This window comes from Salvelinus namaycush, chromosome 16, assembly GCF_016432855.1.
Source record: "Salvelinus namaycush isolate Seneca chromosome 16, SaNama_1.0, whole genome shotgun sequence".
NCBI lineage: Eukaryota > Metazoa > Chordata > Actinopteri > Salmoniformes > Salmonidae > Salvelinus > Salvelinus namaycush.
In genome coordinates, this window is record NC_052322.1 from 587,530 (window position 1) to 605,450 (window position 17,921).

The following is a 17,921-nucleotide window of genomic DNA, read 5'->3' on the forward strand; positions in this document are numbered from 1 at the left end:
CTTCCGTGGCCTGATCCTGTCCTGGATGTGTGTGTAACCAGCTTATTTTTGACACCCTGTAGGCCTAGGCTGTCTTAGTTCTGGAGCAGTGGGTTTGGAGTGGAACAAGTACCCTGCCTGAGGGGGATATGACGATGAAGAGTTCCCGACAGTTCAACTACTCTACTCATCAACCGTTCTGATCCGTGATTTCTGATGATGCTCTCAAAGGATTAGTGGAGGACTATGCTCTAGGGTTGATAAGGTTGTCCCTCATATTCCAATCCCATTCCACCAATCCAATCTATTTGGGTTGACAGAGATGATTGGATGCTTGCCTGTTGTTAAACATGGAACCACCAACCAGTAGATTAAATTAATTGAAAGTCATGCCCCAAATGTTACCTAATATGGACACTTGGCAAAGTCACTGTGAAGAAGTACTTGAGGCCATAAGCTTCTGAATTATGCAACAGTCATTGGTGTAGTAGACTGCTCCTATTAAGTTAAACGCATATAAAAACTAGGCGCTAGGACCCAGTGCACGTTAGCGCTGCTGCTGCCAGAAGATGGAGACCAGGCGGGATGGAACAAGAGGAAGAGGCGAAGCAAGAGGATTTACTCCGCCCAATTCTGTCCTCGTGAGATAAGACATTTTTGTTTGGACGTCTATGAGAGAGTGTCGGATTACGTGAAGCTTATTTGATCGAATATACATTTCATAATGTTTAGGCTGTTGCAAATGTAACGATATAAGTGGATGAACGTGGCATTCCGGCAACTTTCAGAAAAACTACTTAGTTGTCCCTGTTGTTCACACGTGTATCTGCACTCTCATTGGCTAGAATTGTCCCACCTGATCTCGCCTGCCTTCAATAATCGAGGACATGTATTTCCATTGTTAGAGCGGTCCCTCGGCTATCTTGTAGGCTAAATAGAACATATCATCTTTGAGAACAATGCAAGAGCTGTCTGGTAGTGCTACAGAGAGATTGAGATTGGGAACAGTTGTGAAAGGGATAGTAAAAAGCTAACCACATATTCCATTGCTTGGAGTAACAGACAATACCAGCCTGACGCAACGAGGAGAAATTGAGACACGGTGAATAGGTGCAGATAGAGAGTCGGGTCATTTTCCACGCAGGTTGAAAAGTATGCTGCAAATGAATGAATTTGATGTGGTGCTGAATTGGGTCATGCAGACCACAAGAAAAGCGAAAGACACACACACCTGCCTCCCGTTGCCTTGCAGGTTGAGCGGTGTCCGCTTTCCATAGAGGAACGGAGCATCTTGCCACCCATTACCAAACCGTAGAAGATAACGGTGTCAATTCTCCAGTGGCACCGAATAATCCAAAACAGAAGAGTGCCTTTACGCACGGAACCAAACAGAGAATTACCAACACAGACGAGAAAACAAGACACAAACCGGGACCGCAATTCAGTTCACACTGTAGGCTATACTTTTTGCTTTTATTATAAACGGTCATATTATTGACTCATTCGTTAATGTTGAAATATGATTCATTTAATTTAAATCAGAATAGATCAAAAACAGGAGATCTCGTCGACCAGACCCCAGTAAATCAACCGGTCAATTAAAGAGTGCAGGTGCTCCTTGCACCGCGCGAATGGAGGACCACGGAGGAGAGAGACAGGTCGCCAGCAGGTGAGTTTAGTTTCAACATCTGATCGGATTATCACACACAGATCATTTGAAAGTTACCTGATTAACATAGGCCAGCCATACATCGTGTAAGATATGATGCAATGGCAATTTAAATCATAAACGCAATGAACCGTTATTTATTGGTCAGTATAGGGTTTGTTTGTTTGTAGGCCTATGATGCTTTAGGCTATATGCATCACAGAGAAAGATCCCTAATATTTTGCTGAAAAAGTGCATAATTTTTGGTGTAGTCTGAAGATTTCCAGTGGACTTGATTGTGGATTATTCATTCAGCAGATTGGGGTCATTAGGCCTATTTCCCATATATTTGAGGAACATTTTCTCTAGACTTTAACTATTCACCATGCAATGTTTTTTCTTTGAGGAAAAGGTGACATCTTCATGATAGGTTTAAGGGGCAAGGGTATGAGGTCAGGTCAATGTAAAAGTGATCTCTTCTGAACCAAACTCACTGTGACAACACCATCATCATTTTCATCCCCCCAAAAGGTATTAATCTAGTGCCTGTACATTTTAAATCAGGCAGGATATCCTTTACCGGACAACACTCTGCATTTGCTATTCAGTACCATTATACACAAATAGATTAACGAAATGAGCACTCAGGAGGCATCATAAAGTGAGTGTACAGTCTGGTCAGTGGTGGTAATATCTCACTGGTAATGCCCTGAAATGCATTTAAATGAGTGTCTGACTCTATTGAACAAAAAACATTAGAAGCCGCAAGCCTTCTGGGGAGTAATGCACTCTAAATGAAACATGATGACAGCGAAGAGTTGGACATTCGTTTACTTACTAAATATAAAAAGCATGTGCCTGACCATGGTAGCAATTGAAAGAGAACACTTTGGAGATTATGGAGAAATTATCAGACCAAAGGTGAGGAGACAACAGTTCTCCTGACTGAAGACTGAATTCAAACATTAAAACCGTTAATTTTATGTGCATTTTACATTTACTGTACTTTTTGCAGCATTTGTCAATAATGAAATCTGAAAATACACTGGATACATTCAGTAACATAATAACAATATTCATGAAAATGTTGAGGTAGGTGCAACATATAAGAAACAATTATTACAAAAGTTTGAGTGAGAGGCCTAACTGGTGTCTCCAAGTGGACACACATCTGTCCAAACTGTGCACAGTTCCTTCGTAATTTCAATGCACTTTTATGACTCAAGGAAAGCGCCTTCAACTATAAAGGTGCTTTTCTTTTAGCTCTCCTAGCTTTGCCATTGAGGAACTGAAGCAGGTAAACTTATCGTTTTCTGTTTGGAACACAGCCCTGCGTCCCCACCATCAAACAATTACTGTTGTTGTTTAGGCAATCCCCCCAAAACTTCCATTATAAATCTCAATCTGGGTCAGGTGGGCATCATTTGTGAACATGACTAGCTATACTAATATGATCTTACAGTGTTAGGCTTTCACAAGGCACTTCAACTAAACATATTGTAATTTTGGTGCACATAGAATGGACTCATGAGTGCAAATTTTCTTCAAAATATGACAAACATAGGTTCCTTCTGTTTAGGACAACCCAGGGTATGACGCATGTCATCCTTGTAACTGTAAATCAAACATAGCGATCATAAATGTTGATATTGTAAATGACATGAGTTTTGAAATATGGAAATGGGAAGTGCACATTTGGACTCACGGGTGTGTGTTTGCATCCAAGGTCAGCCATACAGGGATTGTTACAGCCAAACCAATGATCAAGGACATCAGCTGCTGCTGCACATCTATGTAATATCATCAGACAAAATGAGAGTGAGAGACAACCAAATAAAACAGACAAACAAGCAATATTCAATGACCTTAAAATACACTACTGAATTCCAAGAATCAACACCTTTATTTATTATCATACAAAGAATGCCTGTGTAAATGGTTAGTGGGTTTGGATGCAGGTTAATGTTTATTGTCATAAGTCTTGTCCTGGAGGGAGAATGGAGCGATTACATTTTTATTTTTATTATTATTATTATTATTTTTAAATCTCGTTAATAGGGACGTCAAACGTTCAGCCTGCTGCATAGGACCTATGGATGCTCTAGTCTAGAGCACCTGGTTAAATTGTGCTTAGGAGGATTTTTTGAATCTCTAAATGGTTAAACTTGTGAAATATTTGATCATTTAAAATATGCGAGTTTGCTTTATTTACTATCATCCTAAATTAAGATATTTAATAAGTTTGTCATATCCAATTAATGTACAGTATATTACGCTACTTTACATGCCGTGGACAGTATGTGATCCTACCTTACACAAGCTGACATTTTGACCACATCGAATTGGGGGGGAAATTACACATCCTTTTTACCTCAGATTGTTGATGTTAGTATAAAAGCTTATAGTCACAATGACACGAGCAATTCCTTAAAACAGATCAATATCTTTGGCTTTGTACTGTTGATTTTGTCATACTCGCTGGGGGTCGCAGGACTTAAAACGCAGCTATCATTTTCTTTCTGAAATGGAACGGATCATTTGGATGGTCTCTTTATATAAATGTCGCTGGCCACACACCGATACACAGATTTGAAAGTCAAACTTTAGTCACTGTTGATATCCTATGGCCAGTCTTGATTCGTTGAAGTTAACAGAAAAAGTTGTTTGCTCTCTTTTTCCATGATGGCGGTCTCCCAAAATCAACATCTGCCATTCCAAAATGTAGATAGAAGCCTTCTACAAATTCTCATCTAACCAACCATGTACAGTGGCTTGCGAAAGTATTCACCCCCCTTGGCATTTTTCCTATTTTGTTGCCTTACAACCTGGAATTAAAATAGATTGTGAAACAAACAAGAAATAAGACAAAAAAAACAGAACATTTGAGTGTGCATAACTATTCACCCCCCCCAAAGTCAATACTTTGTAGAGCCACCTCTTGCAGCAATTACAGTTGCAAGTCTCTTGGGGTATGTCTCTATAATCTTGGCACATCTAGCCACTGGGATTTTTGACCGTTCTTCAAGGCAAAACTGCTCCAGCTCCTTCAAGTTGGATGGGTTCCGCTGGTGTACAGCAATCTTTAAGTCATACCACAGATTCTCAATTGGATTGAGGTCTGGGCTTTGACTAGGCCATTCCAATACATTTAAATGTTTCCCCTTAAGCCACTCAAGTGTTACTTTACTTTAGCAGTATGCTTAGGGTCATTGTCCTGCTGGAAGGTGAACCTCCGTCCCAGTCTCAAATCTCTGGAAGACTGAAACAGGTTTCCCTCAAGAATTTCCCTGTATTTAGCGCCATCCATCATTCTTTCAATTCTGACCAGTTTCCCAGTCCCCGCTGATGAAAAACATCCCCACAGCACGATGCTGCCACCACCATGCTTCACTGTGGGGATAGGGTTCTCAGGGTGATGAGAGGTGTTGGGTTTGCGCCAGACATAGCGTTTTCCTTGATGGCCAAAAAGCAACATTTTAGTCTCATCTGACCAGAGTACCTTCTTCCATATGTTTAGGGAGTCTCCCACATGTCTTTTGGAAAACACCAAACGTGTTTGCTTATATTTTTATTTAAGCAATGGCTTTTTTCTGGCCACTCTTCCATAAAGCCCAGCTTTGTGGAGTGTACGGCTTAAAGTGGTCCTATGGACAGATACTCCAATCTCCTCTGTGGAGCTTTGCAGTTCCTTCAGGGTTATCTTTGCTCTCTTTGTGGCCTCTCTGATTAATGCCCTCCTTGCCTTGTCCGTGACTTTTGGTGGGCGGCCCTCTCTTGGCAGGTTTGTTGTGGTGCCATATTACATTTTTTAATAATAGATTTAATGGTTCTCCATGGGATGTTCAAAGTTTTGGATATTTTTTTATAGCCCGACCCTGATCTGTACTTCTCCACAACTTTGTCCCTGACCTGTTTGGAGAGCTCCTAGTGGTGTTGCAGACTCTGGGGCCTTTCAGAACAATTGTGTGTGTGTGTGTATATATACTGAGATCATGTGACACTTAGATTGCACACAGGTGGACTTTAACTAATTATGTGACTTCGGAAGGTAATTGGTTGCACCAGATCTTATTTAGGGGCTTCATAGCAAACGGGGTGAATACATATGCTCGCACCACTTTCCCATATTATTTTTTGAGGGGAATTTTTTGAAACAGGTTATTTTTTTTCATTTCACTTCACCAATTTGGACTATTTTGTGTATGTCCATTAAATTAAATCCAAATAAAAATCAATTTAAATTACAGGTTGTAATGCAAAAAAATAGGAAAAACGCCAAGGGGGATGAATACTTTTGCAAGGCACTGTATTGATTAGGTTATTCCAAGTTTCTATGTGGCCTTTGAATAGTGTTAGTTTAAACAGCGCAACACCCCAAACGTTTGTCCCCTGTTCTACTGATTTCAGCGTGATATCGATGTAAGTGATTACCAAAAACATTAGAACGTTACACTTACTGCGTTGGCGACCGACTTTAATCAAAATGCAACACTTAAAAATGTAGCTAGATGTCTTCTAGAAATTGTCCTCATACCAGTGATGTACACATTATTCCCGGATTCTGTGGGGTTTTAATAAGATGTGCAACCTCCCCATTGGGCGAACACTGGTTGAAGGAACGTTGCTTCCACATCATTTCAATTAAATTATGTGCAACCAACGTGGAATAGATGTTGAATTGATGTCTGTGCCCAGAGGGTCATCTTTCCCCTCTCGTGCAATTAATTTCAACATGATAAGCGATAGGAGTGATTGCTTTTCTCTTTCTGTTTTGGTGACCCCCGTATCAAAATGCAACATTCCAAAATGTAGGTGACTGTGTTCTGCAGGTTGTCGTCTAACAAAATATATCCAATTTCCATGTGGTTTTTGAGTTGTGGTAGATTCAGAAGCGCATATCTCACCCTAATCGATGAGTGATTTATTGCCACTTGACAAAACAAGTGGCAATAGTGCGTGTGCAGTTGATAAGGTGCTTGTTTTATCAAATACAAAGACTTATACTGTCTGATTACTATTGTTGCACATGTACTGTATGTGTAAATATGTTTAGGTTTTCAATATATCACAAACAGTTTTTCATATTGGTTATTGATTTGGACACTTAACTGTATTTTGACATTGGGCTATTTATCAATATAAAACTGCTGAATGAGTCCAAAAACATGCTGTGATTTGATTTACTTGTATGATATACCAGAAATCACCAAGATAGGCTAGCTGCAAAGTCAAAATTGGCTATATTGTAAAAGTTCAGGATTTTTTTGCTGTTGCTTTTTGTTTGGGATAGGCATTAGGGTTAGCAGTGTGGTTAGGGTTAGGTTTAAAATCAGATGTTATGACTTTGTGGCTGTGCTAGCTAGTGACCACTGCAGAGCTGCCTCCAGAACAAGATTAATGACGAAAAAAGCTGACCTGCAGTTTAGACATCCGTGTTAATCCAAAACAAAAATGTAATAGTTAAATAAGTAGTGTCTAATACAAATAATAAGCAGAATGTCAGGTGTTAGGGCTGGGCTGGAACAGAAACCTGCACAACCAGTAGATCTCTAGGAGTAAGGTTGGCCGTGCATGTTCTAGGCCTATGCATTGTTACTTTTTAACAGAATTGTTGTAGTCCCACAATCAATTTTAACAGTAAACCAATGGCATGTAACCAATTGGAGATATACTGTACCCTTCAGTCTATTCAGGACTTGGGACTTTCATTAGGACCTTAATCCGCAGACAGGGTTTAGCAGCTTTCACAGGTCTCTGCATCTGAGATTAGGAAACAAAGAAATTAGACCAGGACTTGCTTAATTATTCTCAAGCGATATAACATTTGATATTTCGTTGTGATTGTGTTTTTGTATTGTCATAGCTAGTTCTCTCTTTGGGAATGGAAATCTGTTCATTATCTAGTTAGCTTGTATACTAGCTAGGTAGCTAACATTGTTTTTTTTAGCAGATAAAGCTATGTTTGTGTCATAAAAAAATATTGGATGGCTGTAAATCCTATTTATATGTAGCTAGCTAGCTAACGTTACCTAGAATAGATGGTTAACTTGATAAACAACTTTCCCATGTGCTACACATCATCGTGGCGCCTTCACCTCCTGCTGCTAACTTTACTATCAATTCAGGTACTTCATCCCGCTGCGATGCTTCTTTGTATCTATCAACTTTAATTTTGAAAAATAGATTCGTTCCCAGTCGTAAGGATCATCCCACCCTCGAATAATATGGTCAATATGCACATTTTGACCTTGAGAATTTTTTTTGACTAAGTTAACTATCTTAGCTAGCTGTTTACAGCCACAATGGAACACTGTTGTCTACAAATGCACCAATAGTTATTTGGGTTTCAAGGTTCACTTGCGCTCCTCCTCAAAAAGCCTTTAAAAAGTTGTATTGAGATGTGCCTTTGTTAAGTAAATCAGGTGTTCAATGAGGGGAAAAGGAGACTGGAGTGCCACTTTAAGTGTTCACTAGCAGCTTTGTAAAGCCAATATGCAACTGTACTGTATGAATGAATCACAGCACAGTTTCACCTTATTTACAGGAACATTGTTCAGTATACTGTATTATTCATAGTAGCCTATCATACACTGGAGCATACGATACATAATAGAACGCGCTGTACTGCAAACATTATACACACCACTGCCCTGTTTGGCAATTGTCACACATCTACTGTAGCCTATGTCCTGTGCAGGGGGCAGGTTGGACACAGGAGAGCTGGTAGGATGGTACAGCATGACGACACTTTGGTGGCAGTTAAGGCGATACACTTACAGTGTAGCTGCATGGATAGGTATGATATTAGAGCAGCCCCTGCAGCGGCTGCATTCCATTCGGAATCGACAAGGTCCGAGGAAAGGGGAAGAAAGCGAGTGATAAGATTGGACTGGATTGCGTTGCAGCCCCTCTGGCTCAGCAACCAAAAGCAGTCAACACAACAGCATGGATTGATGTCACCACAGGGTTGGCATTTGGTGGTAGGATCCCCCCATCGTCATGGTAATCCATCAAGATCTGGTTTTCTGGTTTTCTGGTTACATTGGTCCCCTCCAGCAGATGTCTGAATGCTTGGTAAATGGCCAAATTCCTCCTTAGTTCCTCCTCATCATATAATACAGCCAAACCGTCTCTCTCCCAGCCCATAGTAGACTCCAGTCACCTCCAGTACAGCCTTGGAGTCACAGTACCCCCATCCATTTCACATCAAAGGGATGGATTCTCCTCCCTGCCTCGGGGATGTTGTATTTCGATACCATTCCATGTCCTCAATCCTATAGTGTCAGTCATAACATTAAACATTCCTACACTGTAGAATACATGCAAGATGAGGGGGTTCTATAATCTACAGTATATTTTCCTGTTGAGTGCAGTTACTTGACTGTTGAGTGGTTTTGTGTGTCTATGTCTTGTTAATTGCTTTTGTTTGATGTAGACTAGCTATTTCATGTTGAATGGTGCTCTGTAGCTCTACAATCAGCGGTCTCCAACAGGTCGATCGCGACCAGTAGCTCGCAGCCCATCTAGGAGTAGCTCGCCAAACAATTCTGAAAGTGCATCTATTTTTCACGTGTTCCACCGTAAACTGTCATAAACAAATCTCACAAGTATCATACACATCAAGCTCCCTGCTACTATCCAATCAAATCCACATCAACATTATTCCACCCCTAGTTAGCCACAATTGGCTTAAAAAGCTAAACGTAACACAATATCTGCCAATTAATTTCCAGCAATATTGCCCCTGTATGTCTGTGTGGTATGCGTGTCTGCTATGCACGTAGTGTAGCATAATTATATCATGATTGTATCAATCGGGTGGGCTTTTGTTTAGCAAACTCTGTCATGACAAATGTTTTGCAAAATGCACAATTAAAGGGGTATTACACTCAATTTGAAAGCTGGGAAAAATGTATGATTAGCTCACGACATGTTTCAGAATTTAAAGTAGCATTTGTAGTTAGCAGTAGCACACTGCCTAGTCTAGTGTCTCTGAATCGAACTGTTAAACTCACAATAGAGCAATTGTAGATGGACAGTTGACTGCTCTCTGGTTGTTTATCTTCGGGGTAGGTTTAGCTCTCGATTCTGCGGTCCATGTGGTCCACTCATGCTGTTACGTAGACGATTCAGTTATTTACTACTGAGCGGTGGACCGCAGAGCTATATGACACTCACTCAAGAACAGGACGCTCTGATTGAACAGGGTGTTTGTTGAGGTTATATGGAATGAAGTGTTTTGTTGTTCCTCTCAAGCAGGTCCCCAGTGTTCACAAAGTGTGATTGTGTGTGTGAGAGAGACCTTTACCTGTTGTGTGAGAGACAGTGTGACCCAATGTATGTGTCCTTGTCTTTGACGGGAAACTGTACACAGCTAGATCATTCTTAACTGATAATGAATCTTCAGCTGAGACAAGAGGTAGAGTCTGTTTGGGCCTGGCAGAGAGAAGTGAGTCAGACTATGAAATCAAATGTTTTATTTCATTAGTCTATTGTTTACATTTCTCAAGAATTATTGGGGAGTTGGACTAAAAAAGCACTGAAGAGAGCAATCTCTCTATATTGATTTGCTGTGTGGACATTTGCTGTTTTAGACACCCACTCCCCAACTTTTCAAAGTTATTATGCCATTTCCCCAGAATGGAATGCAACAAATGTCCGTGTTTCATTTCATTGAAGGTTTTTGACCCCTCCAACCCATCAGCACACATTGCTGTTTGGCTAAAACCCAAAAGGTTACATTGGCCTAAAATAGACCTACAGTAATGATGACATGAATGCAGCTATGGTTGATACAAGTGAGCCACTCAAAATAGTGCCCCAGTTTACAGACAATTTGCCAAAGCTTTTCAACATAGTTATATATTTTTTATATCCATTATATTGGCTGATTTGCCTAAACTCAAGCATGCTAGCAGATACCCATAGACTTCCAGTCATTGCGCTATCGCTAATTAGCATTGGCTTGCAAAACTAACTCTAACTCCCTTCACACTGGCCAAAGAGACATAACAATTATATCGCTTAAACCCTTAACTTAATCAATCCCAGACCAACAGCAAAGGACCTTGTGAAGATGCTGGAGGAAACGGGTACAAAATAATCTATATCCACAGTAAAACGAGTCCTATATCGCCATAACCCCGAAAGGCCTCTCAGCAAGGAAGAAGCCACTGCTCCAAAACCGCCAAAAAAAAGGCAGACTACGGTTTGCAACTGCACATGGGGACAAAGATTATACTTTTTGGAGAAATGTCCTCGGGTCTGATGAAACAAAAATAGAACTGTTTGGCCATAATAACCATCGTTATGTTTGGAGGAAAAAGGGGATGCTTGCAAGCCGAAGAACACCATCCCAACCGTGAAGCACGGGGGTGGCAGCTTCATGTTGTGGGGGTGCTTGCTGCAGGAGGGACTGGTGCACTTCACAAAATAGATGGCATCATGAGGGGGGGAAATTATGTGGATATATTAAAGCAACATCTCAAGACATCAGTCAGGAAGTTAAAGCTTGGTCGCAAATGGGTCTTCCAAATGAACAATGATCCCAAGCATACTTCCAAAGTTGTGGCAAAATGGCTTGGAGTGGCCATCACACAGCCCTGACATCAATCCCATAGAAAATGTGTGGGTAGAACTGAAAAAGCGTGTGCGAGCAAGGAGGCCTGCAAACCTGACGCAGTTACACCAGCTCTGTCAGGATGAATGGGCCAAAATTCACCCAACTTATTGTGGGAAGCTTGTGGAAGGCTACCCAAAACGTTCAACCCAAGTTAAACAATTTAAAGGCAATGCTACCAAATACTAATTGAGTGTATGTAAACTTCTGACCCACTGGGAATGTGATGAAAGAAATAATAGCTCTACTATTATTCTGACATTTCACGTTCTTAAAATAAAGTGGTGATCCTAACTGACCTAAGACAGGGAATTTTTACTAGGATTAAATGTCAGGAATGGTGAAAAACTGGGTTTAAATGTATTTGGCTAAGGTGTATGTAAACTTCCGACTTCAACTGTATATACAAAAGTATGTGGACACCCCTTCAAATGAGTGAATTTGTCTATTTCAGCCACACCCGTTGCTGACAGGAGTATATAATCTAGCACACAGCCATGCAATCTCCATAGACAAACATTGGCAGTAGAATGGCCTTACTGAAGAGCCCTGTGATTTTTAACGTGGCACCGTCATAGGATGCCACCTTCGCTAAATGTCAGTTTGTCAAATTTCTGCCTTGCTAGAGCTGCCCTGGGCAACTGTAAGTGCTGTTATTGGGATGTGGAAATATCTAAGAGCAACAACGGCTCAGCTGCGAAGTGGTAGGCCACACAAGCTCACAGATTGGGACTGCGGAGTGGTGAAGCGCGTAGCTCATAAAAATCGTCTGTCCTCAGTTGCAACACTCACTACCGAGTGTTGACGTTGCGTCCAGAGTCACAAGAACTGATAGTCGGGAGATTCATGAAATGGGTTTCCATAGCCAAGCAGCCGCACACAAGCCTAAGATCACCATGCACAATGCCAAGCGTCAGCTGGAGTGGTGTAAAGCACGACACCGAATACAAACAGTGTAGCTATTCCCTCCCAGACGGACTAAATAACTTCTTTGCTCGCTTTGAGGACAATAGTGCCACTGACACGGCCCGCTACCAAAACCTGCGGGCTCTCCTTCACTGCAGCCGACGTGAGTAAAACATTTAAACGTGTTAACCCTCGCAAGGCTGCAGGCCCAGACGGCATCTCCAGCCGCGTCCTCAGAGCATGCGCAGACCAGCTGGCTGGTGTGTTTACGGACATATTCAATCAATCCTTATCCCAGTCTGCTCTTCCCACATGCTTCAAGAGGGCCACCATTGTTCCTGTTTCCAAGAAAGCTAAGGTAACTGAGCTAAACGACTATCGCCCCGTAGCACTCACTTCCGTCATCATGAAGTGCTTTGAGAGACTAGTCAAGGACCATATCACCTCCACCCTACCTGACACCCTAGACCCACTCCAATTTGCTTACCGCCCCAATAGGTCCACAGACGACGCAATCGCAACCACACTGCACACTGCCCTAACCCATCTGGACAAGAGGAATACCTATGTGAGAATGCTGTTCATCGACTACAGCTCAGCATTTAACACCATAGTACCCTCCAAACTCGTCATCAAGCTCGAGACCCTGGGTCTCGACCCCGCCCTGTGCAACTGGGTACTGGGCTTCCTGACGGGCCGCCCCCAGGTGGTGAGGGTAGGTAACAACATCTCCACCCCGCTGATCCTCAACACTGGGGCCCCACAAGGGTGCGTTCTGAGCCCTCTCCTGTACTCCCTGTTCACCCACTGCGTGGCCATGCACGCCTCCAACTCAATCATCAAGTTTGCGGACGACACTACAGTGGTAGGCTTGATTACCAACAACGACGAGACAGCCTACAGGGAGGAGGTGAGGGCCCTCGGAGTGTGGTGTCAGGAAAATAACCTCACACTCAACGTCAACAAAACAAAGGAGATGTTTGTGGACTTCAGGAAACAGCAGAGGGAGCACCCCCCTATCCACATTGATGGGACAGTAGTGGAGAGGGTAGTAAGTTAAGTTCCTCGGCGTACATATCACGGACAAACTGAATTGGTCCACCCACACAGACAGCGTTGTGAAGAAGGCGCAGCAGCGCCTCTTCAACCTCAGGAGGCTGAAGAAATTCGGCTTGTCACCAAAAGCACTCACAAACTTCTACAGATGCACAATTGAGAGCATCCTGTCGGGCTGTATCACCGCCTGGTACGGCAACTGCTCCGCCCACAACCGGAAGGCTCTCCAGAGGGTAGTGAAATCTGCACAACGCATGACTGGGGGCAAACTACCTGCCCTCCAGGACACCTACACCACCCGATGTCACAGGAAGGCCATTGTTACGTTCCCCAGTTTCTGTGTTGTATTTGAGTGTGTGTGTTTCAGGAGATGGCTTCCTGGAAGCCTCCCCAACCAGCTGATTGGTCGACTCAATGGCTAATGGATGATTAGAGAGCTGACCCCGCCCCCTCGTCAAGATGCAGCTGTATCCAATTAGACTCCTGAAGCTATATAAAAGCCAGTGTTCTGTGCAGGAGGAGAGAAGATTGAATATTTTGGAGAGATTAGAGAGAAAGAGAAGAAGATTGAATATTTTGGAGAGATTAGAGAGAGAGATTTTTTCTGGAGAATTTGATTGTGATAAAGTGTTGGTTGTTTCTCGAAGAGATTTGGTATGTACTATGTAAGTTGTTGCTGAGGGAGCTGATTGGTTATGTCTGTTATGTCTTATAGGACGCAGTGTTTTGATTATTGAAATTGTTTGTTGTTCTGTTTCATTTGTTCCCAGGGGGGAAGGAGAAGGCACTTTGGGAGTGCTTAGGCAAGAGGCCCGCGGGCATACATATACCCGTAGTATATTCACTGTCTAGACACGACCTGGGCGGACCACCCCCTGTATTTTGGTTAGGGCACCAGGTGGTGCTAAGATAGGTAAGTAGTGGGTAGGCAGGTTAGATAGGAGAGGGGGAAGCTTTGATATTTACTTTCTTTGCTTTGGTTCCGTCCAGCCCCTTTTCCTCATATTACCGTTTAAGGAAATAAATCCTAGTAAATGGTCAATTCTGCCTTTGTCATCCTTTCTCGCACCTACAGTTCATACCTCTTTCACTTCACGGGGAGTTGAGTTGTAGCAGGGTGTTGCGTTCCCTCTTCTCAGAGGCGTGCGTAACATAATGGGGGCTCATCCGGGATTCCATTAAACCCACCGGACCCTGCTGCACTGAGCTCTCTGTGGTTAGTGATTGAGGTGTGATGGTAGGTTGTGAGTTTGGATGACTTGTTTAGTTTGTGTGTTAAGTAGATTGTTGTGTACAAGATGGCTGCCTCAGCCATCTCCAAGTTCATTGAAGCGCCCTCTATTGATTGTTTGTTGAGGTTTTGAAAAGTAGACCTTTTAGCTATAGCTGACCATTATGGATTCATTATCCCTGAGAAAGCCCTGAAGGCTGAGCTTTTGGTGCTAGTCAGGGAGGGTTTAATGAGAGAACGAATTCTCTCATTGCAAGGAGAGGAGACGGGTAGACCTTCCGATGCCAAGTCGGAGGACAGGGCGGAGGAAGGGGTTGCTCGTACCCCCTTTGCATTGCCTCGATATGATCCTTTATCTTCTGCTTCAGGTCGTTCAGACGGGACCGCTAGGCTGAAGGTGAGGCTGGCCCGGTTAGAAATGGAGCAAAAAGATAAAGAGACAAATGCATTTTGATCTTGAAATTAGGAAAATAGAAGCCGACAAGGAGGTGAGGATCCGACAACTGGAGCTAGACGCTGGCTCCGGTACGACTCCAAAAGCTGCTTATCATCAAGCCCACTTTGATGTAAGTAAAAATATCGCTTTAGTCCCTCCATTCCGAGAGTCGGAAGTTGATTCCTATTTCTCTGCGTTTGAGCGTGTGGCCGCTGCGCTACATTGGCCACTCGAGGTTTGGCCGCTCCTGTTACAATGTAAATTGTCTGGGAAAGCCCAGGAAGTAGTAGCTGCTCTCTCCCTGGAAGACAGTTTACACTACGAAACAGTTAAAACTAAGATCATCAAGGACAACAACCACCCGAGCCACTGCCTGTTCACCCCGCTATCATCCAGAAGGCGAGGTCAGTACAGGTGCATCAAAGCAGGGACCGAGAGACTGAAAAACAGCTTCTATCACAAGGCCATCGGACTGTTAAACAGCCACCACTAACATTGAGTGGCTGCTGCCAACATACTGACTCAACTCCAGCTCACTTTAATAATGGAAATTGATGGGAATTGATCAAAAATGTATCACTAGCCACTTTAAACAATGCCACTTAATATAATGTATATGTATATACTGTACTCTATCATCTACTGCATCTTGCCATCTTTATGTAATACATGTATCACTAGCCACTTTAAACTATGCCACTTTTGTTTACATACCCTACATTACTCATCTCATATGTATATACTGTACTCAATACCATCTACTGCATCTTGCCTATGCCATTCTGTACCATCACTTACTCATATCTTTATGTACATATTCTTTATCCCTTATACACTTGTGTGTATAAGGTAGTAGTTGTGGAATTGTTAGGTTAGATTACTCGTTGGTTATTACTGCATTGTCAGAACTAGAAGCACAATCATTTCGCTACACTCGCATTAACATCTGCTAACCATGTGTATGTGACAAATAAAATTTGATTTGATTTGACCATTGGACTCTGGAGCAGTGGAAATGTGTTCTCTGAAGTGATGAATCATGCTTAATCATTTGGCAGTCGGACAGACGAATCTGGGTTTGGCAGATGTCCGGAGAATGCTACCTGCCCGAATGCATAGTGCCAACTGTGAAGTTTGGTGGAGGAGGAACAATGGTCTGGGGTGGTTTTTCATGGTTTGGGCTAGCCCCCTTAGTTCCAGTGAAGGGAAATCTTAACCCTACAGCCAACAAAGACATTCTAGATGATTCTGTGCTTCCAACTTTGTGGCAACAGATTGGGGAAGGCCCTTTCCTGATTCAGCATGACAATGCCCCCGTGTACAAAGTGAAGTCCATACAGAAATGGTTTGTCGAAATCGGTGTTGATGAACTTGACTGGCCTGCACAGAGCCCTGACCTCAACCCCATCGAACACCTTTGGGATGAATTGTAATGCCCACTGCGAGCCAGGCCTAATTGTCCAAGATCTGTTCTCAACCTCACTAATGCTCTTGTGGCTGAATGAAAGCAAGTTCTCACAACAATGTTTCAACATCTAGTGGAAAGCCTTTCCAGAAGATAGCAGCAAAGGGGGAATAAACTCCATATTAATGTCCGTGAGATTTTCGATGAGCAGGTGTCCACATATTTTTGTAATGTATTTATTAAAAAAATTGACCATTGTTTCCAATTAAAATCACAGTAAGGTACTTAATTGTTACCCAGAAATGATTTGATATTGAGATAAAAATGGCTGCATTGGACCTTTTAAAGTGTAAGAGAGAGATGTCCACTTGAAGTTGGAGACAGTTCCCATGGAAATGTAATGTTAATTTCACACCAAAATGACTAGAGATGAATAGACACTCAAACAGAACAGAATTGTAAGATAGATGAGACGAGGCAGGAGCGATCAATTATAGATTCAAGACAAACAATGTCTACACAAAACAATGCTATGTTTAGTAAATAACAAAGAGGACATACAGGTAACTGCCGAAATAATGTAAACACTTTTTGTTTTATTTATTAATTTAAAAATAACATTTTAGGGGGTAGATCCGCTTTAATATTACAGATTGTAGCTTCCATCAATGTAATTGTCTGCATCACTTCCAATCTCCCATATATTTTTTGGCATTTTTATATATACACTGCTCAAAAAAATTAAGGGAACACTAAAATAACACATCCTAGATCTGAATGAATGAAATATTCTTATTAAATACTTTTTTCTTTACATGGTTGAATGTGCTGACGACGAAATCACACAAAAATTATCAATGGAAATCAAATGTATCAACCCATGGAGGTCTGAATTTGGAGTCACACTCAAAATTAAAGTGGAAAACCACACTACAGGCTGATCCAACTTTGATGTAATGTCCTTAAAACAAGTCAAAATGAGGCTCAGTAGTGTGTGTGGCCTCCACGTGCCTGTATGACCTCCCTACAACGCCTGGGCATGCTCCTGATGAGGTGGCGGATGGTCTCCTGAGGGATCTCCTCCTAGACCTGGACTAAAGCATCCGCCAACAACTCCTGGACAGTCTGTGGTGCAACGTGGCGTTGGTGGATGGAGCGAGACATGATGTCCCAGATGTGCTCAATTGGATTCAGGTCTGGGGAACGGGCGGGCCAGTCCATAGCATCAATGCCTTCCTCTTGCAGGAACTGCTGACACACTCCAGCCACATGAGGTCTAGCATTGTCTTGCATTAGGAGGAACCCAGGGCCAACCGCACCAGCATATGGTCTCACAAGGGGTCTGTGGATCTCATCTCGGTACCTAATGGCAGTCAGGCTACCTCTGGCGAGCACATGGAGGGCTGTGCGGCCCCCCCAAAGAAATGCCACCCCACACCATGACTGACCCACCGCCAAACCGGTCATGCTGGAGGATGTTGCAGGCAGCAGAACGTTCTCCACGGCGTCTCCAGACTCTGTCACGTCTGTCATGTGCTCAGTGTGAACCTGCTTTCATCTGTGAAGAGCACAGGGCGCCAGTGGCGAATTTGCCAATCTTGGTGTTCTCTGGCAAATGCCAAACGTCCTGCACGGTGTTGG

The 17,921-nt window shown here is 42.7% G+C and overlaps 1 protein-coding gene across 1 annotated transcript in view; it reads left to right on the forward strand.

The window, feature by feature from the left end:
* The first annotated feature begins 1,610 nt into the window (after nucleotides 1-1,610).
* Nucleotides 1,611-17,921, forward strand: part of LOC120060836 (serine/threonine-protein kinase SBK1-like) — a 37,183-nt gene continuing 20,872 nt past the window's right edge. The window contains exon 1 of the mRNA XM_039010256.1: nucleotides 1,611-1,648. Coding sequence (XP_038866184.1) covers nucleotides 1,611-1,648 — 38 coding nt within the window. The remainder of the gene's footprint in view (nucleotides 1,649-17,921) is intronic.